The sequence below is a fragment of the Sphaeramia orbicularis genome, chromosome 13, assembly GCF_902148855.1.
Source record: "Sphaeramia orbicularis chromosome 13, fSphaOr1.1, whole genome shotgun sequence".
Taxonomy (NCBI): Eukaryota; Metazoa; Chordata; class Actinopteri; order Kurtiformes; family Apogonidae; genus Sphaeramia; species Sphaeramia orbicularis.
The window spans coordinates 33,486,228-33,507,666 of NC_043969.1; the positions used below are offsets into that span (position 1 = coordinate 33,486,228).

The 21,439-nt window shown below is 42.1% G+C and overlaps 1 protein-coding gene across 2 annotated transcripts in view; it reads left to right on the plus strand.

The window, feature by feature from the left end:
• Positions 1-21,064, plus strand: part of robo1 (roundabout, axon guidance receptor, homolog 1 (Drosophila)) — a 201,816-nt gene extending 180,752 nt beyond the window's left edge. For both annotated transcript variants that reach the window (XM_030152720.1, XM_030152719.1), the window contains 13 exons: positions 1,588-1,791; positions 4,561-4,587; positions 5,982-6,024; positions 7,733-7,887; positions 10,072-10,458; positions 11,150-11,266; positions 12,364-12,508; positions 12,778-13,008; positions 13,978-14,468; positions 14,556-14,717; positions 20,183-20,458; positions 20,556-20,755; positions 20,856-21,064. In XM_030152720.1, the coding sequence (XP_030008580.1) occupies positions 1,588-1,791; positions 4,561-4,587; positions 5,982-6,024; positions 7,733-7,887; positions 10,072-10,458; positions 11,150-11,266; positions 12,364-12,508; positions 12,778-13,008; positions 13,978-14,468; positions 14,556-14,717; positions 20,183-20,458; positions 20,556-20,755; positions 20,856-20,870 (2,453 nt within the window). In that variant the 3' untranslated portion in view covers positions 20,871-21,064. The remainder of the gene's footprint in view (positions 1-1,587; positions 1,792-4,560; positions 4,588-5,981; positions 6,025-7,732; positions 7,888-10,071; positions 10,459-11,149; positions 11,267-12,363; positions 12,509-12,777; positions 13,009-13,977; positions 14,469-14,555; positions 14,718-20,182; positions 20,459-20,555; positions 20,756-20,855) is intronic.
• Positions 21,065-21,439: the final 375 nt, after the last annotated feature.

Here is a 21,439-nt window from a genome sequence, read left to right on the forward strand (position 1 = left end):
GAGATGGAAAACACATAAATAGTAAAATGAAGCAGAAAGAGAGAGAACTCCATCTGGTTTTAAATGTGTGATTGAGTGGCCCAGGATGGGCATGAAGAACCATCGGCTGTGACTGATACAATTTCTCTCACTTGAGGAGTTCCTGTGGTGATTGTTGCCATGTTCCAACACTGGAGTGGAACAATGTGCCGTGGGGACCAGCGCTTCACCCAAATGCATTTGTCACACTCTGAGCTTGTGTGCGTCATCCCAGCCTCGATACCTGTTCAGTCCCTTGTGGGCTGCTTAGTCACATTGGCATGCTCCGTTCACTCTCCAGACAGAGCCACAAATTTTGAAGACGGAGAAGCAAGAACAGAAATATTCTAATGGAGACATGAGCTGAGCGGCTGAAACAAAGACAGACAGAAGGAAACACTGGGGTGCAGGCAGAGAGCTGGTTTCTTCAGTGAAGTGTTTTTGCCTCTGGCTTAGAGAGAGTTGATAGAAAAGAGTGGCTACAGCATGAAAGACCTCGGAGAAAGAGATGAAGACAAAGTAACACGAACATGAAGAAATTTCAGAATGGCGGGGGGGGTGGGGCAAACCAAAGAAGTCTTTCATGTATCACGCATGAGGGAGAAGCAGAGAGAGCATAGACAGATGAGAAAACAGACCAAATATGGGTTGTTGTGAGCCACCATGCAGACGGTGCCTTTACAGAGCATTTCACAGCAGAAACAGCTTCAAGGCATTCACACCTCAGCTTCTCACAGATGTGCTCAGTTTGCTAATTACTGTGGTGTCTGTGTTTGAGGGTGATCTCATTGGATTTATTTATATGATTATGAAACCGCCACTGCTTAGAGTAAATGATGCCTCGCTGTGTATTCCCGTGCCGGTCCATCAGGCTTGTGTGGTGCAGAAGCGCTGTTTGCATGTATTTAGTTCCTTTCCTATGCTCACCTGCCATTATTGACTGGGATTTGTACTGAAAGCCTTTGAATTATTGACAGAAACAAACCTGCTGTTTCCACAACCTCGTCTCATACTTATCCATCCTTTTTTTGTGTGTATGTATGAGGAGAAAGAGGAATCTTCGCATTTTTGTTCTGTCCTTACCAGGTTTTCAACTCAAATTGATCTTCATTTCAGTGATTTATCAGTTAAAAACAGCTCAAGATCAATTTTTATATGCTTTTTTCCTAGGGATGAGTAAAGGTCATCCTTGCACTAAATCAAGCAGTTATTGGCATTTGTTGGCCATGTTAAATAAAAACTTCATAAATGTAACCGGTCAGTTCCTGTAAACATTCATATCTTTAATAATGCACAGGCTCAGAGCATTATTTCTCTAAGATTCTTTTTCATATCCATGACAAATTGGTATTTTGCTGGAAAACCAGAGGCAATACCCTGACCTGATTTTAAGCACACATTTTCCATTTCAGTTTTTTTCCACTTATCAGTTGTCATTTTTTTCTTCTGTTTAACACAATCATTAACTCTTTATGTTCCATGTGTGCCATTAAATTCCAGCCATACCTAGTCTGCCTTGCTATGCCATTTAATTTTGTCCTCAATCAATCTTATATTCCTCTTCTTCAGATGCATCTGGACGAATGACAGAAAATCCCATGAATTCCCAGAACCCCCTGTCCCAGCAGATCTCAGATGTGGTCAAGCAGCCGGCTTTTATAGCGGGCATCGGAGCCGCCTGTTGGATCATCCTCATGGTCTTTAGCATCTGGCTTTACAGACACAGAAAGAAAAGGAATGGTCTCTCCAGCAGCTATGCAGGCATACGCAAAGGTAAGTCTATGGATGATGCTGTTTTCTTCTCATTTATGGTTTAATTTTCTGTTGCATATTAACTGGTCCCCACTGTTTTTCCTATCCCAAATGATGGCAGCCCTGTCTCACATCCTCACTGTCACACACAGAGACATGGCTTTGTAGAGCGCTTTAGGTGAAGTCTCAGTGAAAGTACTGTACTTTATGATGTGATGTAAGCTCCTGCTGAGAGTGCGGCTTGAAGATGTCTTTTATTTCTTTTTCACACTTCTGTCACACTGATTCTGTAAGGGTATGTGAGGAGTGTTTTCAGGGAAGTACATTTTGAGGTCCGACAACTCCCCTTTTAGCAACTCCCCTCTGACTGTGCTGGGAAAAAAAGAAAATGTCTTGGCATAATCCCTCTTTATCAAGGACATGCTGACATTTTCACATGCTTGAAGTTCCTTCCTGAGCAAGACCTTTTCATATGGAGGAGTGGCGCACTGAGCCATCCTGTTACTGGTGACTACTTATCATATGTTTTGAAAATCAAACAATCCCTGGATGTCTGTGTTTTTGGACTGTATTGAAGCCTTCTTAGGGTAGCTGCAGCGTAAGCCAGTGGGTGTTTACCTGAACTGAGCTGAAGTGACAGGGTTCACGACTTATCCAACCTCTGTCCACAATAGTCAAAGGATAAAGCAGCTATTAGCCTTTCTTTAGGAGTCTCATTTATGTGTGGGCTGATTTAATATGTGGCCTTGGGCTGTGCAGCTGCTGCCTGTGAGCATTACCTGCACCCGTCCCCACTCCTGGGCTCAGGTTTACTGCTGACTGCCAGGGTTAGAGCAGATCCACCCTTCAACCTTGAGACACACTCAGACAATAGACTGTTGCTGTTTCTAATCTGGGGCTGTCACACAGAAAACAGGTTAGGTCTGCTTTACGAAGCCACTAAAACCATGCTGATAGTATTAGAATTATGAATAAAGGACAGAGACGGCTCAGCTAAGCTTTTCTTTGAGCTCTGTGGTCTTTAACACATTCCTGTGTGGTAGAGTCTGTGGTCAGAACCAAAGCTATACAGATTTTCTCGTCATGACTGAATTTATCTCGGGAAGTCTCTCAAAGACAATATGACATTTCAAAGGATATCTTCATTATTGAAATGTGAGATGTTAAAGGTAATGCAGTTGGGGGCAGTTTTTATTGTTGCTATGGGAAATAATGATGTGGAAGATGAGAAATTTTCATACACACCAACTGCCTCATAACCAAACATAAACGATGGCACCATTATCTCAACTGCAATCACTTAGAATTCACAGGAAAGGCGATGATAGCACATAAGACCTTTTAAGACTTAATGATGCACAGTTAATGAGTTGTGGCTGGACAAACAGAACATTGTGTAGGCTGAGGTTGCCCCTTCTGTTCTCTGTGATTCTATATGTTCATGTTTACTCACATAAATGCACAAAGCTCAAGGGCACAGCAGACATGCTCCCACCTCCTACTGCACCCAAACCACAAGAATCCAACATATTCATACAGTCTGTTTCCAAATGTAATCATGTAAATCTTGTCCCTGTTTGTCAAACTAAAATGATACAATGTGATATAATTTTTGGTCACCTTATGATAACATAGAAACATACAAAACTCTGACTGCATAAACCAAAAAACTAAGAAACTGAGATCACAGAAACAATTGCTCAACATAGAGTTAAAGCTCTTCCACTTTCGTCTCGCCAGAGACTGGAAATGTGAAAAGAATAAAAATCAGATTTATGTATGTCAGTCATGTTTACATTTCTCTCAGATTGTGATGCTTAGTGTAAGTCTGTCTTCTTTTCAAAGGCTTTGTCAAAACAGAACCTCTCCCATTTTAGACATACTAGTATCATCGTTCTGTTCAGCGTGTTTGTTAGCACACTATATGAATCAACTTATTTTAACATAAGGGAAGAAAAGAAGTTTTTTCATTTGTTTTTCATGTTTTGTGACGATGGGTGACAAATGAATGTGTCCACTATCCTTGGATTGTAAACTGTGCATTTTAATCAAATTCTAGCAATGTAAAATTAGTAACTTTTTTTTTTAACATACTTTTAAGTTTAGTGACCTTTAGAATTGTTTTGCCTTGACCTTTGACCAACATTTTAATCAGCTAATTTTTTAGATTGTGCTAAATTTTCTAAACACACTAGGGACTGGCTAATAGACAAATGTATGGCCAGACATTTTTATAGAAGTGCATCTAAAAAAAAAACTCTGACATATTACATGCCATGCAGTGGATGACTAGTAATATGGTACGTCATTCCATCAACTTCAAAGAGCTGTTGCAAATGCAAAGTAGATTCAATAGACTGAGACGACACTGACAGGCCACAGCAGCATTTACAGAAACGGACTAAATGTGTCCACAGCAGGTCAGTGTTTAGCACAGGGGCCCCCACCACAGCAAAGTGTGAGTAATTGAGCTGTGTGGGTGATGATGTGAGTGTTAGAGATAGCAACAGATATCTCCCTTGTGTGTGACCCCCACCCAGCAGGCCTCTGACAGTCTGGGCGAGGATTTGAACCAGCAGCTGGTTCAACATTCGCTTTCCCCCAGTTGGGGTCCAGGGAGGTCTGAAGGGATCAAAGACTAGGGGGCAGCAAGTAGCGTGTGAATGCAAGCCTAAAATTTTTTGGGGAAGTGTATTCCACAGAAAGCTATAATAAATGCAACTGTTTGAAGGATGAATTATTATGTGTATGTCAAAGGAACTAACACTTTCCTTGGTTCTTTCCTTACAGTGCCATCCTTTACCTTCACACCCACAGGTAAGCAGTTTTTTCTTCTTCATATTTGAAAGGCTTTTATTCATTTTTCAACACTGAGTTCCACAAATCCATAGCCCTGACAGAAGAGAGAGTTTTATTGACTGTTAAGAAGTCAGAGAGGGACACTCGTTTTGTACAAATAAAAGAGCTAATCATTAGTAGAGCTTCGGTAACTACAAGGAATAAATGCTCCACCAAATGTTTGGGTCATGTCAAAATGCAACACTTAAAAGGAGCAGGCCACACTGCTTAGAAGCTGGTGAAACTAGTGGTAACTTGATCAAAGCATCTGCTGGCAACCTCAGATGGGATTTAGGAGAATGACACACCAGCACCACTCCAACACTCCAATTAAAGAGGCGAGCAAGAGTAGAGCTAAGGAGGTTATCTGTGAATTGAAGTGACGCAGCGCAAACCAGATAAAAGAAAAGCTCCCTCTGTGCTGCTGCCATTCTCCGTCTGCAAGTTTGTATTTACAGTCCCTTACTTCTTTTTCGTTCTCTATTAGACTTTCATCTGTCTGACACTCTTTGTTCCCTAGAGGTGTGTCAGGGGTGTTGGCAGTGCTCTGTGTATAGGCAAATGTGAAGCTGTAAGAGACAATACTGTACAGTGTCTGAATGCGGTTACACTGGATGATTCAGTCTGTGCAGGCGGTGTATCTAAACAGTGCTCCTCTTGTTTATGTCTGCCTTGAGGCTCGCAATCAGGTATAATAATTTTGGAGTTGCAAGCTTGTTTCATGATCTGCTGGAAAGTGTTCAGATGCAACACACTCATCTGTTTTTGTGATGAAGTTCCCCCGTGCTTGTGGTTTGGCTTCTGTCTTCTTAATGCCTGCCTCGTGAACATCTGTCAATTTTAATCTACAGCCAGATTTCAATAATTTTTGCATTAAAGAAAGCTGATCCAATAGCTTCTCTGCCTACTCGCAGAGGCCAAAAACCCAGTTTCTGTTTGGAAAAAAACTGACACAGCGAAAGCCCTACCTACCCCTCTTCTAACTCCTCTCCTCTCAGGGAAGAGATTGTAATTAAAGTTGGAAGTTTATCTCTCCTTCACACACCGGCAGCTTAGAGCTCCTTGAAAGAGTCCAACTTGCAGCGTGCCGAGCTTCAAACACACTGAACCTGCATCTCTGTTCTTCATAAGCCTCTTACATATCCTGCTTCTCCTGTTGCTATGTGTGTGACTCAGCCAAAGTGACGACACATACATTCATTCGCTCTCATACTCACTTGAACCAACATAATACATGTGCACATGCTATTAAAAAGAAGCATACACATTGTGGCATTTGAAAGCCAGAAGATTATTTTTCAGTTGACCTTGTACTATAGTGGTGATGGCAGCAGTCGAATCATCTTTAACTGTTTTTTGTCTTCTCATTTCAGTGGCGTATCAGAGAGGTGGAGAAGGTGTAAGCAGCGCTGGAAGGTAAGAGTTCACCAACTATTATTAAACAGAGTGAATGTAATTATATGTCAAATGTGAAAAAAACTCACTAATGACTAGAATAAAACCATATTCAAAAGCACAAATACAATGGGATGTTACATCTCCTGAGCAGTGGAATGGGGTTGGGCAGGTGTACATCTCTATAGAAGACACTAGGGGGAGTGCTGTGACTTCCTAATGCCACAGAAAGCAGAGAAGTTGTGCAGGAGGTGTATTAAGTGTGTTACAATTCCAACAGGAACAAAGCCCAATATAGTCTGCCAGCAGCCGATCCTCATCCCATATGGTGAGGAGCCACATTCAACCACAAGGCTGTGCCATAGCATCATTATAAAACCTTAATGGAGATGCATACACATGCAGAGCAGCAAATGCACACCTCTTTATGTTGTGGAATGCTGTATTATGCCCAAATATTGCCGCTATTTATCAATGGGTTTGGCAAATACGGCATCAACTTATTAAATGTTCATTTGTATATCCACTGAGTGGCATTTGGCATGTTTTCTTGCAGATGGATAATGGTGAAAATGAAGTGCATGCACAAAAGAAGAAATGTGTGTTGAATCGTTGCCCTCTCTATTTCTTATCCATACATTTGTGTGTGTTGATGTGTTAATGAATAGTTAGCTTGGAGCCGTTGAGGCAAATCTATATTCATTATATTTTCCAGTTCTATGATTGAACCCCATATGCAGCATGGCTGTGTCAGCTCTGCGTAAAGACAATGGCCATTCAGTATCAACATACAACTGCAGGGGTGATTGAAGAGCTATTGTGAGATTGTATTTGGCTGTACAAGACAAATGTGTTCATTACCAAAAATGAATCCAAGAAATGAGTCATTTGAGTGGGAATGAGGAGACGTAATTCAATGCTAATTCAGTGTTGGGATATGCAGACTGGGAATCATTTGGTGGAGATTTGAATACTGAAACAATATATGGCCCTCACAGAGCAGCTTCTTTTTATATGCTAGATTGATTCACTTCATGAACAAGAGGAACATATTTATTCTCTTTCAAGTTTCAATGATTAGCCTGAGGTCACGTGGTACAGTACAAACCTGCTGAAAAAATGGTGTTATATTGTGCTGGGATCAAAAGCTAAAGAAACAGGAGCAAGACGTAGGACGATAGAGATGGGATGGCCAAATAATACTGATGTGTGGGAGTGGTCTGCCAGGGTTTTCTCCTCTGGTCTCTAGTTGTGCTTCTGTTCCTTCTGTAAATCTAAAACTTCGGAAATGACAGCGATATTGTTTGACACCATGTAGTTTCAGGATGCCTTTGTGGTTCACTGGTTGTTCGAGATGCACATTTCACAACACGGGAAGTGAATTTTATCTGGCTGTCTAATCCAGGCGGATCGCTAATGCTCACGAGAGCTCGGGGAAAGTGTCATCGGCTGTGGGCAAGTCAGGCACACACAATGTATTAAGCTGGGCTTTTTCCTAATGTGCTCCCTGGGCTTGTGTGTTTGTGTGTGCAGCCAAAAGGCAAAAACTACTAAAGCCGGATTTCTAGCTTTCACATTCTCAGCCACTGGGTAGAAAAACTAAACATAATCTAATCCTCTCTTTCAAATATTATGTTACTGTGGGTGTTTCAGTTCATTCACATAAATGTCAGTGTAGTGTTGGCTCATTCCCTTACTATTGTTAACCATTTGGTTCCATTTTTAACAGGCCCGGTTTACTAAACATCGGGGAATCTGCCACTCAGCCTTGGCTGGCCGACACATGGCCCAACTCCTGCTCCAACCACAATGACTGCAGCATCAACTGCTGCACTGCAGGCAATGGCAACAGTGACAGCAACCTGGCAACATACAGCCGCCCAGGTACGTTCTTTTGACCCCACCATACATAGGCAAGAACCAAAGTAAACACTCCCCTGAAATGCAGTGATGCAGTCCTTGACAAAACAACTGTGGAGATAAGAAATGTAGAAGCTGAGGGAACTGCAGTGTAAAAAGCAGCAAAATCTGATATCTGGGTTAGCTCCCCAGAGAGTTGTTCTGTGTATCTCTCTTTTCTGTATGTCTCCACTAGAAAAACCTGTGGAAATATTAGGATTAAGAGAGCCTGTGTGCTTGTATGTTTGATTTATCTGAGGTTAAAGTAGAGCTGTTTTAGGCAGGAAATAAAAGGAGCACACTGAGAGGGGCTTATGGCTCTACTCTGTTGCTAATCGAATTGCTCTGCTGATTTCCATACTGTTGTTATAGCCGGTAATGTAATTTCCCCTAAGTGCTCAGTTATTTAAGAAATGTGCAGCGGGCGAAGAGGTCAGGACTGGACTGCAGACGATGGCCAGAACTGAAAGAAAGGCAGGCAGAGAGAATGATAGAGGGAGAAAGGTGCACCTGGGCAACCAGATGGAAGAAGGAACAAATAAGCAAAGAAGACTCAGTAAAATGTGCACAGAAATGTGCTGTACAGTGCAGGCAGTGTTTGTGTAAATGTAGGGAAACAAGCTAGGTGGAAAGGGAAAGGAAGGAGGTCTTATGACGCACCAGCAGGTGGTGATTTTAGTTTAATCAGCTCTAGCGCAGATGCTAAAAGGAGTGAAGAAATTTGTCCAGTCTTGGGGAACTTTGACTCAGTTTTACATCAGCACATACAGTGACCTATCTAAAAAGAGAACAAAGTAAAACTCAGCCAAAAAACTTCTTATGAGTGACACGACTTAGTGCTATTCATTTTCAGTCTTAAACAGCCTTATCCTTGGAAACTTGGACTACACTGAAATGCTTTATGTTTTAAATTATGCACACTGGGACTATGCCTTTAAGGGCAGCTCATAATTCCAGTCCAGCTGTTCAGTCTAATATCCACCCAGCCATTCGATAGCTTCTCCTTACCTCAAATCTTTCCCAATGAGGATTAATAATTCATTTTGTAGACTTTATAGCCATCAAGTTCATTTTTTTCTCTGTGCTAAACACCCGTCTGAGATTGAAGTGTTTAACTCTACCTTTACATGGTGTGAGATGTTTAACAGGGAATAACAGGCTAAAGGCAACCCTCACTCTTCGCATGACACCCCGCTGTATAACACTAAGGCGCTTGCCAGACGCATGCTTTGTGTGTGTGCCAAACCTGAACTCTGTGAACATTAAGAGGATCACTGACTAGGTGACAGAGCAAAGAAATAGGAGTTAATGTCCCTTTATCTCAGCCATAGGGGCGCTTTCATACGTCAGACTTTGAAGTGTCGAGCTGTTCGGCGCTGCTGAAATGTGAGGCGCGTGGCAAGAGCAGTCTGCACCTATGGCCGTCCTTGGTATTTACCGCAAGGCTGGCTCTCAGATCTGCTGGAGGATTTGAATATTTTATGAGCCAGGGAAAATTGGATCTGTCAGTTGAGCTGTGCTTTTACTGTGCGCCTCATTCCAGGTCTTTGATACAGACATGTCTCTCTGTCCCTCTCAATGAGCAAAAACGCTCCCACCGTCAGATGGAAAAGAACAGAGATGACACCCACATTGAGTCATGGGTGAGACTGAGTGAGAAATACAGAGCAAAACCTTGTGTCAGTCATCTAAAGTAGATCATCATTTGGCAAAGACAACTGAGGTTTTAAACGGGAACAGAAAATGTCTATCCAATGAACATGTAAATGGACTTTCCACTTTCCTGAAGTAAATTATTTCAGTCCTACAGCAGGGTTCAAAGTTTGTTTCTTTCCCACTTACCACAAATCTACTTGGCTGAGTCCATTTTTATATGTGCCTACAAAAATGTTTATTGTGATTATTATTAGTAGTACATTTTCATTATTATTGATATGTTAAATACCTTTTTACCACTTACCCAATCTGTTTGCATAGTAAAAGTTTTTAGATTTACCAATCCACGGTTGCATTTTTCTTACTCTGAGGTCCAAGCAGGCAGTCTTTATTGTTGCACCCTGTCCACAGTATATCAGTTTATACCCTGTTGCCTCGAAGCATTTGCCCAAATGGCAAGCGGCTGCTAAGCAGTCGGCAGAATTGACTCAATATACTCCTCATGTTCTCCAGCCGACTGCATCGCCAATTATAACAACCAGATGGATAACAAGCAGACCAACCTCATGGTGCCAGAGTCAGGGGTTTATGGAGATGTGGACTTATCCAACAAGATCAATGAAATGAAGACCTTCAACAGCCCCAATCTGAAAGACGGACGCTTTGTCGGTCCAGGCGGCCAGCCGACACCTTACGCCACCACTCAGCTCATCCAGTCCTCGATCATGGGAAACAACATGAATTCGGACAGAGGGACTGGAGGGAGCGGAGGAGGCCTTGGGGGTGGAGGGGACCTGAATGAGAAGCACTGCTGGAAGCCCACCTCAGTCCAGCAGCAGAAACAGGAAATGGGCTCCCAGCTGCAGTACAACATCATGGAGCAAAACAAGCTTAACAAGGGTGAGTGTGTGGAATACCCAGCAGCCATGGTTAAAGAGGCCCTCTCCAAGCCATGATGTTCCTCCATCTGATTCCTTCCTTTTTCTGTCCTGTCATGGCTCTGTCCGCCTCACTGTGGAAGCCTTTAGAAGAGTTTCATGCTCATATTTTCCTTGGTTCCGTCTTTGCTCCTTTTCAGTCAACATAAGGCATCGTCATCCTTTTTTTCTGCCTGTCTGTATGGCATTCATGTAACCCCTCATCGCCTTTCATGCAATCATGTGTAATCTTTGCCGCTAAATGTGGGGCGAGCCTGAATTGCTATCGCTGTACAGTATCTGGGCTGTCTTTTTGTGATCAAGGCAGGTGTGAGGGTTTATCTTTGGTGTCAGATTTCTAAAGGAACGACAAAGATAACTCTTGGGTCTCTAGAAGCTACGAACAAAGCTATCATCACCTTGTTGGACCTGCAGAAAGGAACCACATCTGGTGTGATAGTTTTGAGTTTTTTGTGCAGATGTTGCATGTCTTTAAATACTCATAAAAGTTATAAAGCATGAACTGCATGTCTCTGTTGCTGAGTAACACTTTAATATGAAGCTGCTTTGTGTTGTTTGTTACGTCCCATCCTTCATTGTTCAATAAGAAGGGAACACTTTGCTTTTAAGTCTCTGAACTGGTACTAAACAAACTCCATTCTTCTCACCATCAGACCGCTACAGAGGAGGTGACAGCCCAATGCCAGCCACCATCCCCTACAACCAAACTCATGACACTCACACCGGGGGCTCATACAACAGCTCTGACCGAGGCAGCAGTAGCACCTCAGGTAGGTGGATTGAACATTAAGCATACTTTGAGACGAAAAAATGGAGGGTAGTCAAAGGTAATCAAATCAGCATTTACTTTATGAAGCCTGTTTTTTTCTTTCTTAACTGCCAAAGTATTTCTTCAGCTTATTATTTTTACGAACCATATAATCACCCCCCCCCCACCCGTGGCTTCATTTTGAAAATTCAAGTTTACCTCAAAAGCGATAAATCACTTTGAGACTCTAATAATGCATGCTTTAAAATGGTAATTTGATTAATTTCCATGTCAGCCTATTTTGAAGAGGATTTGAAAAGTGCATGCCTTCAGAAAGTGGAAAGTTGTCGTGGAAGAAACTGACAACAAAAGACATAAGCGCTGTGGCAGGCATTTGATTGTGCCTTTTGTTTCCTTTCTGCAAAGTTATCATAGAAAATTAGACGAAGGGTTTTTGGTGTTTTTAATTCTGTTTTCTGTTGTGTCCCAGCATCCTGTTTTATTTGTTTGTCCTTACTTAGTTTGCAGTGCTTTCATTAATTGGCTTTACTTTAATTCCAGTATGGAGCAGTCTAATTTCATCAGGGCTTCAATGTCTGTCTGTGGACAAGGACAAATGACAACACATTGCAGACCGCATGCAACACTGCCACCTTAATGCCATATATCCATTCTGATACCGCATTTGAAGTTAAAGCTATTAAAGAGAACCCTTTAGCGCTCGTTGCACCTCACAGCTCATTGGTTCACAATTCTAATAGTTTGGCATTAATTGGACCCTTTCTTTCCATTTTCTTCCAACCTTTTCTTTTGGTCCTGGGTAATTCTTATGTAGGAAAATTACTGTTTTATAGTATTTTACATCAATTAAATACTCAGAGGTATGTGTGCACACTTGCATGAAGTGGAGGGCAGCATTAGCCTTTGCACTCTCATGTGTAAAATGATTTCAGCCACTCTTGTTAATGCATTTTATCTGCCGTCAATTCCTTACTCATTACCTCACAATTTCTTCTACATTAATAAATGATGTGTCTTTCAAAGACAAAGGGATAGAAGTATGTATGTTCCTATGTGTAGTCTGACTGATTGAATGTTTTCCTTTCCATTTTTGAGCAGGGAGTCAGGGTCAGAAGAAGGGCATGCGCACCCCAAAACTACCCAAACAGAGCACAATGAATTGGGCTGACCTTTTGCCCCCTCCTCCTGCAAATCCACCCCCAAGTCGGACTGCAGAAGAGTATTCTATAGCAATGGAAGAAAGGTGGGACCTGTTTTTTTTTCTTTTTTCTCCCATACACACTCTCAATATTTAAATACCGCTTCATTCTTCCTGCTTTTCTCCAGTTTCTCATATTCATTCCAAAATTCTGCCCCGAGGCTTTTCCATCTATTAGACCCGGTTCATGTCAAACATTGATAGAAGGATGTCATGAATATGTATTGCATGTTTTTCGGCTTTCAGTATATAAAAACACTCAGATATTCAGTATCTAATATGAAGGTAACAAGACTGGTTTTCCTTTTTGGCAGCTGTGACCCCGACATGCAGTGCCCCATGCCCCCCTCTCACATGTACCTGCAGCCTGATGAGCTGGAGGAGGAGGAGGAGATGGAGAGGGGGCCCACACCTCCTATCCGGGGGGCAGCCTCCTCGCCTGCTGCTGTATCTTACAGTCATCAGTCCACAGCTACCTTAACACCTTCACCCCAGGAGGAGATGCAACCAATGCTCCAGGATGCACCTGACAGCCATGAACGCAGGTACACCTATGTATAAGACAGCCAAGTGCCCACTAGGGTACCACCACAAGTAAAAAGGGAACACATGTAAAGAAATCTAGGAAAAGTACAGCACCTCTTCTACAATGCCTCACAGAGTAATGTCTCCAAAGTCTTCATAACATTCCATGATTTGGCCCATTAACTGCAACTTCACTATATTTTACAGAACTGTTGTCTATTTTAAAAAAAAGCACATCCTTGTTTTCAAGATTGATTTCCTTCCTTCCAGGGAGCCATTTGTTTTGGTTCATTTCAGTAAAGAAATTTGCAGAGTTTTGAATATTGTTTGACTTGAGACAATCCTTTTGTGAGGGATGATCACTGAATTCTTTAGATCAGTATATAAACATAACTTTCCTGTTTAAGAATAAGTTGTTTTTGTTTTTTTGTTGTTGTTTTTTTAAATCATCAACAATTCTGTTTTCTGTTAAAGGTAGAATTGGCAACATTCATGTGTGCTTTTATTTTGTGTTGGTGTGTGTTTGTCCTATAAGCCATAATCAGACTCCATTTCTAAGCTAACAATTGCTAACATCGCATACTGTTACTGCTGTAGATGAGCAGAGGAGAGGCAGTGAGGTATTCAGGAATGGGCATACTGTTAGATTTTAGATTTTCATTGAAAATGTATCCAAGCTGTTTGATCGAAATAAGTGTATATGCTGTCATCATGGATATAGACAAGACTGCAACAACTACGACAGGGCCTCTATGATCTGTTCAGACATTATACATCTACAAAGCAGTTAATACTAGTACATTTCTTTATGTTACATCCATGTTATATGCAACTCTCAAATCAGTTCTATTAGTAAGAAAATCACTAGTATTTATGTAAATTAATTATGATTTGTAGTAACTGGTTAAAACATGTTAAAACAGGTATTGTTAATTAGCTGTGACTGAGTGATACAAAAATGTGGCATTTGATGAAATTGTGTCTTGCAGGCGCCACGGTGTGAGTCCCCCACCCCCTCCGAGACCCCTCTCTCCACACACATATGGATACATCACCAGCCCGCTGGCCTTGGACACTGACGGCATGGAGGAGGAGGAGGAGATACTGGAGGAAGAGGAAGGTGATGAAACAGATGCAGAGGTGGCCAAGATGCACTACCACCACACCCACCCCCACACACACCCTCACCACCCCCAAATGCACCCACGAAGGTTGCTGCTGCGAGGTCTAGAACAGACACCTGCATCCAGCATGGGCGACCTGGAGAGCTCGGTGACTGGCTCCATGATCAATGGCTGGGGGTCGGCCTCTGAAGAGGATAATGTCTCTTCAGGGAGGTCCAGCGCTGTCAGCTCATCAGATGGATCCTTCTTCACTGATGCTGATTTTGCTCAAGCTGTTGCAGCTGCTGCAGAATATTCAGGCCTCAGGGTGGCCAAATACCCCAACACACAAGCCCAGGAAGTAGGAGGAGCTTCAGGTTGGTTTTAACTGTGACGTACATTCTCAAGAAACAGAATGAAACACATTTGGAGTCTTGGTTAAAGAAAATGTTTGTTTGTTTCAGCACGAAAATACCAAATAAACCCATCAGGCCACCGTCCTGGGAGCCCAGTGTCAACAGACAGTAACATGAGTATGGCAGCTGTACACAGGAGGCCTCCTAAGAAGCAGAAACAGCATACTGCAGGGCATCCAGGGAACCAGCGACGTGAGGCCTATAATGAAGGTACATGAAGCAATAACCTGTAATTTAAAATAAAGACATTATGCAGATTTTTTTTTTTTCATTTGCTAGAAAGAGTGTTACTTACAAGAATAACATAAACAACTGACTGACAAATTATGTAGGGGGGCATGTGTGGGGAGTTATTGCACCCCTCAAGCAGGTGTTCCACTCATGATTTAAGGAAATATAAGGAAGCTACAGTTTCCTCCACTATTCCAAGATGATAATAGGTTCTGCTCCAGTGCTAGTACAGCACTAAAAGTGTGGAAATAAGTCTGGTTACATGACACTACAGGTACAGCAGTAAGCGTAGTAGAGTATTTAGCAGCTAAAAAGTCACACATTTAGGCATTACCTGAAAAATTAGGTTAAAAATGTTTACATGCCAGCTATATTTATTTATTAAGTGCAACGCTTTCAGACAGGGAAAATTAGACTGAAGCCCTGAGAATCTTTTGCCTTTGGTTTTCTTAGACTAAATGCTCTGAAGAAAAGAACCCAGAAGGACAATTCTATTATACTGACACTAATATAGACCTCCTACCAAGGTTATTATCGTTAATGAAAACGAACGAAATGACGAAAACTAAAATTGAAAAAACATTTTCGTTAACTGAAATTAATAAAAACTCTAATTAAAAGAAAAAAACGATAACTAACTGAAACTGTATTGTGAGCTTACAAAACTAACTAAAACGTATAAAAATTATGGATACAATTCCATTCGTTTTCGTCTTTGTCAATGTCGGATTGATATCAAATTGATTTATTTCGCTCCAGCAGTTTGAGCTGGTGACACCATACAACACTTCACAGTCTGTCATGTCTGGTCACTGGTGGTTTCCAGTTGTCTTCTGGTCCTAACTCTACCTGGAACATACAGACTAAAGCTGGGACAAAGCAGCACAGTCCTGTCTGGGGTTTACTTTAGTGATACATGGGTCGGGTTTTTGTTTTTTTTTTTCTGGCGTACCGTGTGTGTGCGCGTGAGTGACAGAGACAGAGCAGAGCTAAAGGACAGAGTCAGTGTTGAACTAGCATCCAGGTTAAAACTGGAGAGTTTATCACCATGAAAAGGCCTTCCAAGGCCTTAACTGCACAGTTTAGAAGAGGAGAAAAGAGGAGGATGAAAACTACTCCAATTACAGAGGTATGGAACCTGTTAGAATGTTAAAACACGTTTGATGTTACTAGCTACAGCTAGCTAAACTGAACTGAAGCAAAGTTGGCTAGTAATGGAACTGGAGATGATTAAGAGATGAGATATCTGCTAAGATGTGGTTTACTGCAGAGGAACTGGGTTATATATGTTTATAAGTGGTTTATATATATTCCTATCTGCTTTAATTGCTGGTTAGCTGGTTTATAATATGTTCCTATCTGCTTTAAATGCTGGTTAGCTGGTTTATAATATGTTCCTATCTGCTTTAACTGCTGGTTAGCTGGTTTATATATGTTTCTATCTGCTTTAACTGCTGGTTAGCTGGTTTGTAATAGGTTCCTATCTGCTTTAACTGCTGGTTAGCTGGTTTATAATATGTTCCTATCTGCTTTAACTGCTGGTTAGCTGGTTTGTAATAGGTTCCTATCTGCTTTAACTGCTGGTTAGCTGGTTTATAATAGGTTCCTTTCTGCTTTAACTGCTGGTTAGCTGGTTTATAATAGGTTCCTATCTGCTTTAACTGCTGGTTAGCTGGTTTATAATATGTTCCTATCTGCTTTAACTGCTGGTGAGCTGGTTTATAATATGTTCCTATCTGCTTTAACTGCTGGTGAGCTGGTTTATAATATGTTCCTATCTGCTTTAACTGCTGGTTAGCTGGTTTATAATAGGTTCCTATCTGCTTTAACTGCTGGTTAGCTGGTTACCTCCGCCAAGGAGGTTATGTTTTTGCCAGGGTTTGTTTGTTTGTTTGTTTGTTTGTTTGTTTGTTTGTTTGTTTGTTTGTTTGTCCGTTAGTGTGCAACATAACTCAAAAAGTTATGGACAGATTTGGATGAAATTTTCAGGGTTTGTTGGAAATGGGATAAGGAAGAAATGATTAAATTTTGGTGGTGATCAGGGGTGGGGGGGCCCACGGGGGGGGCCACTGATCAGCCTTGGCGGAGGTCTGCGCTCTTTGAGTGCTTCTAGTTTATATATGTTTCTATCTGCTTTAACTGCTGGTTAGCTGGTTTATAATATGTTCGTATCTGCTTTAACTGCTGGTTAGCTGGTTATATATGTTTCTATCTGGTTTAACTGCTGGCTGCTTTGTGCATCTCCTCTCATGCTTTGCACATCTTCGCATTGTTTCACGTAAGTGACGTTGTGTATGGATTGCACCCCCACTCAACCTGCTAAAGGGAATTTATACATTGTACGGTACATTGTGTCTCTGCTCAGTCCATGAGCCGCCCTAACCCGACCCCCAAATAAAGTGTCCAGGGTAACCCATATCCACGCCTCACTAATTTCTTTGAATAGGATGATGAGGAAGATAAAATATATGAAATAACTAAAACTAATACTAAAACTAAACTAAACTAAACTAAAACTAAGCATTCAGAAAAAAACGATAACTAATAAAAACTAACAAACCTGCTCTAAAAACTAATTAAAACTAACTGAATAAGAGAAAAAAAAGTCAAAACTAATTAAAACTAAACTATAATTAAAAATTCAAAACTATTATAACCTTGCCTCCTACTTCCACTTAGGATTGTTATTGGAATTTGGAATTTGGAATAACATTTAGATAACCGTGATCATTTAAGTCTTACATCAACAAAGAAAAATCCCCGTACTTTACACATATACCATGTTGGCTGTTACTTCATTGTCAGTGGCTCCATATGATGCATAGAGTTAGAAAAAAACCATGTAGCCACAGTAATAGGTTAGCTGTTTAAGTTCACAGATGGCTAGTTTATATCAATTGCTCTTCATCTATTCCCTCCACAGATATGGAAGGGGAAAGTGCAGTTCACTGTGATGTAGTTTTCAGGAATATGGGTGTGCTGTGAGCCAGACTTTTAATCATCTTCTCTCATGTGTTTATGCGCATGCACTCATGGCATCACTCCTAATCTGTGGCAGCACTGAACAGATCAGGCAAGTGGTGGCTGGAGGCCAGGGCTGTGGAGGGGGTGTCTCAGTCTCAGGGGAGCTTTGCCCAGTTTGGCTATGCTGACACTGGGATGTTTCTCCACTCTAGCCACTAATGAAATTGATCCAGGTGCTCTGGCTCATATTGAAGTGCTAACTTTCACTCGGTAGGGGCTGAACATAGACCAAACAGGGGCTAAATACCAGAGGAGCTGTACACATAAGGAAAGGCTCTAACCTTGTTAAGTAAAGGAGCAGTTGAGTCTGTACAACACAGTTTTATTTTATTAAAGCTACCTTCTCTGGCAGTTTCCACTTTGATCTTTTGGGAAGATTTTTTTATTTTGTATTTTTTCTGTATGAGTGTGTCCACACGTTTGTGTGTACAGTATGTGCTGTCCCAGAGCTGGCTCTCCTCTTAGTGTCAGGTGTCCTTGAGTGTTGGAAGCACTTGACAGGGAGATTTAATATCCAGCTCACTGGGAGCCAGACTAGCTATATCACTGCAGAAAAATCCAACACCTCCCCCCAAACCTCCGCCTCCTGCTATCATCCTTATATCCTGGCTCCTTCCCATCGTCTGCCCCTCCCTTTGGAGTGATCTCTCCATCCCTCCTCTCCAGTCTCTGCTCCAGCTCTCTTCTTCTATGCTTCCCTCTCCTCTCTCTTTGTTTGAGCAGCGAGGGGCGGACTTACAGCTCTGCAGCTCTGTCTGTCCATCAGTCCTCCTGCTGATTGCATTTGATCTGAATGGATTGTTTTTCATTTGGATGTTATTGCCTCTCCTGCCCCCCCGTCTCCCCCTCCACTCCTTATCCTACATGCTTGTCTGTAGTCTACAAGACTGGCACTGAGGTGATAGGTGAAAGAAGGTGATTTAATGAAATTTCAAACAGGACAGAGCTGAAAGAAAACACGGACAGCGGTTACTATGCACAGTATGATGTATAGTAGAAGTGAACGCATGTAATTTTTTTTGTCTCCAATCCTTTACAATCACTCTTTCAATAATAAAGGTTCAACTAAGACTGCTGTCTCAACAGTGAGTACAAATACAGCTAAGAATGCAGTAAACAGTATAAAAAACAAGTGGACCAGCTAGGGAGGCAACCCCTAATACTCCATTCTTTCATCAGCCCCCACCTCTTGCCCCTGTTTGACCCACACAAATCTCTCTTGTTTGCACAGTAGATGTGAAAACACCCAAGTTATATTCCTCCCATGATTCACATTACATTTGACTTGTCTTTGTCTGCCTCCTCATTCAACTTAACCCTTTCCTGTCTCTTCTGAGCTGTCTGGACCATGTCCGCCTAATTAACCAGCAGCACCTCTGGTACAACCTCCTCAGAAAACCCACAGACACTATTCAGACCTGCGCTGCATCCTCACTGATATTCCCTCATAAATCTAGGCAGCGCTCCACTCCTCCTTGTACTGAGCTATATCTCACAGACTGTGGCATTGATCGGACTCTGACTGAGGCAGGACTCAGGAGGCAAGAGAGATATTAAAAAACTGCAGACGCCTCTCTGCTGTATGATATTGACTGCTCCCCTTTTGTATTCAGGAGGAGTGGATGGAGGTGGAGGATAATCAGAAAAGTGTATTGAAGCTGCCTGATTCTGCCAACAAGACGCAGAAAAGACATCACCTGCCCCATTAGCCTTTTGCGTGTAAAAGGGGAATAAAAGCTTTGATTCCCTTCAAAGTGCAGTGTACTACAAACTAAAATAAAAGTGACTAAGGTAGTCATTGGGATGTAGGGTGTAAGAGCTGGCACTCGCTACCTTTATTAACTTTGTAATCCTGTGTGGATTAGGGGCTTGACCGTCGACAAAACCATTCTTCAGGTTGGAAGCTGATTAGAAGATGAAAAGCCATCGATCGTGAGCAGACAAGGCTTTTCTCACAGTGTTTTGTTTAGATGGCTGTCTGATGTGTGAGAGGCCAGGCGGCCCACTGGCCTCATATGAATAATGGCTCAAGGACAAGCAGAATTGATTCATCGACAGGGGAAGTCGAGCAGGTCATAGAGCCAGCTGCTTACCGTCACGCTCCCCTCTTCCTCCACTATTGGCTCTTGCTTAAATCTCATAACTCTGCCAGATTCGGCCTCTCTTGTGTCATCTATTCTGTTTACTGTCTGTTTGGAGGAGTTTCCGTCCAGCATAGCCATGTGTACATCTCTGAGTGTATGTACACATACTGCAGCTGTGTTTGTATCACCTTGCAGGTGTGAGACAACTGACTGACAGATGAGACACTGAAGTTTCAAGAGTACAGTTTCTTGTTCCCCAGGCTTGTGCAATTACCTAAACCCTGGTTTTTGATCTCAGTTGTTAATGTATTCTTACTTCCTATGTTTATCCTTCAGATCTCCCACCTCCGCCTATTCCACCTCCAGCAGTGCTCAAGTCACCTACACACCCCTCCAAGGCAGCAATGGAGGGTCGGGGAGTCATTTCCCCCAAGGCGGGTGAAGGTCGAGACAAGAGAGGTGGAACAGGGAGCTATCGGCCCAGAGACGGCTCCGATACCAGAACCAGCTCATCTGAACGTAAAGATGCTCAGGAGAGACAAATGAGTTCTCACGGAGGAAAAGGGAATAAATATGAGGGTAGCACAGCCAACAAAGCACGCCAGCACCCAGGTACTGCATCAACATGAAAATCACATATCACCACAGGCAGTATGTAGAATTATGGGCTTCTCTCAGTCGTAGGTCATCTTCCACTGTGTGTGCACAGGTTCAGAAGACATTCTGCCCTATAGCCGGCCACAGTTCCCCACAGTCAACAGCCCTCGAGACCCAAGCTCCTCCAGCTCCATGTCCTCCAGAGGCTCAGGGGGCCGGCGGAGAGAAGGAGGTCCAGGGGGCCGCAGGAACCCTGCAGACATGGGCCTCATCACCACGGGGGCCTTTCAACCAGGAGATGAAGAACTTGAGGTACAAGATGATCCAAGATGATAAGCTGTCTGTCAACACTGTGACAAGTGACATGTGAAAAGACACATTCTAACTACTATGTCTCTGTTTTCTCAACCAGATGGTAGAAAGCTGAAGACCGGAGAGGAGAGACTGTTCTGATTTTCCAAGAGTGGAGCACCATTGTTTCTCTTACAGTTTTAAATATCTCAGTATTTCACTATCATGTTGGCTGCCATCATACTGTACATCAGTAGTGTTTCTTTACATCTCAAAAACAGACCAATGTTTTTTTCTAACTTATCATTTTCTATGTCCATTTAAAAAAAAGAAGTGAAGATAAAAGAATGGTGCATTCAAAACAAAATACACAGTAGTATATTTATGTTTAATTCCAATGCAATATGGAGTGAAATTCTACTCCAGACATTGACATGACTCGGCTTGCCTTGACAAGAACTTTGGAGAGCCCATACAGTCGATTGTTACTGTACTAAAAAAAACTGCAAGCAAGCAGAAAGGGGCGGACTGTCTGTAAATATACGCGTATACATGATGTCCTCTTGTTTTACCCATTGTGGTACCTCGAATTTGTCTTCCTTGTTTTATTTTGCGAATTCTAATTTTATTATGCCAGTAAATATAATTATTTTATCATTTCCATCCATGTTGTAAATTGCTATATTATTTAGCTGCCCCAAGAAA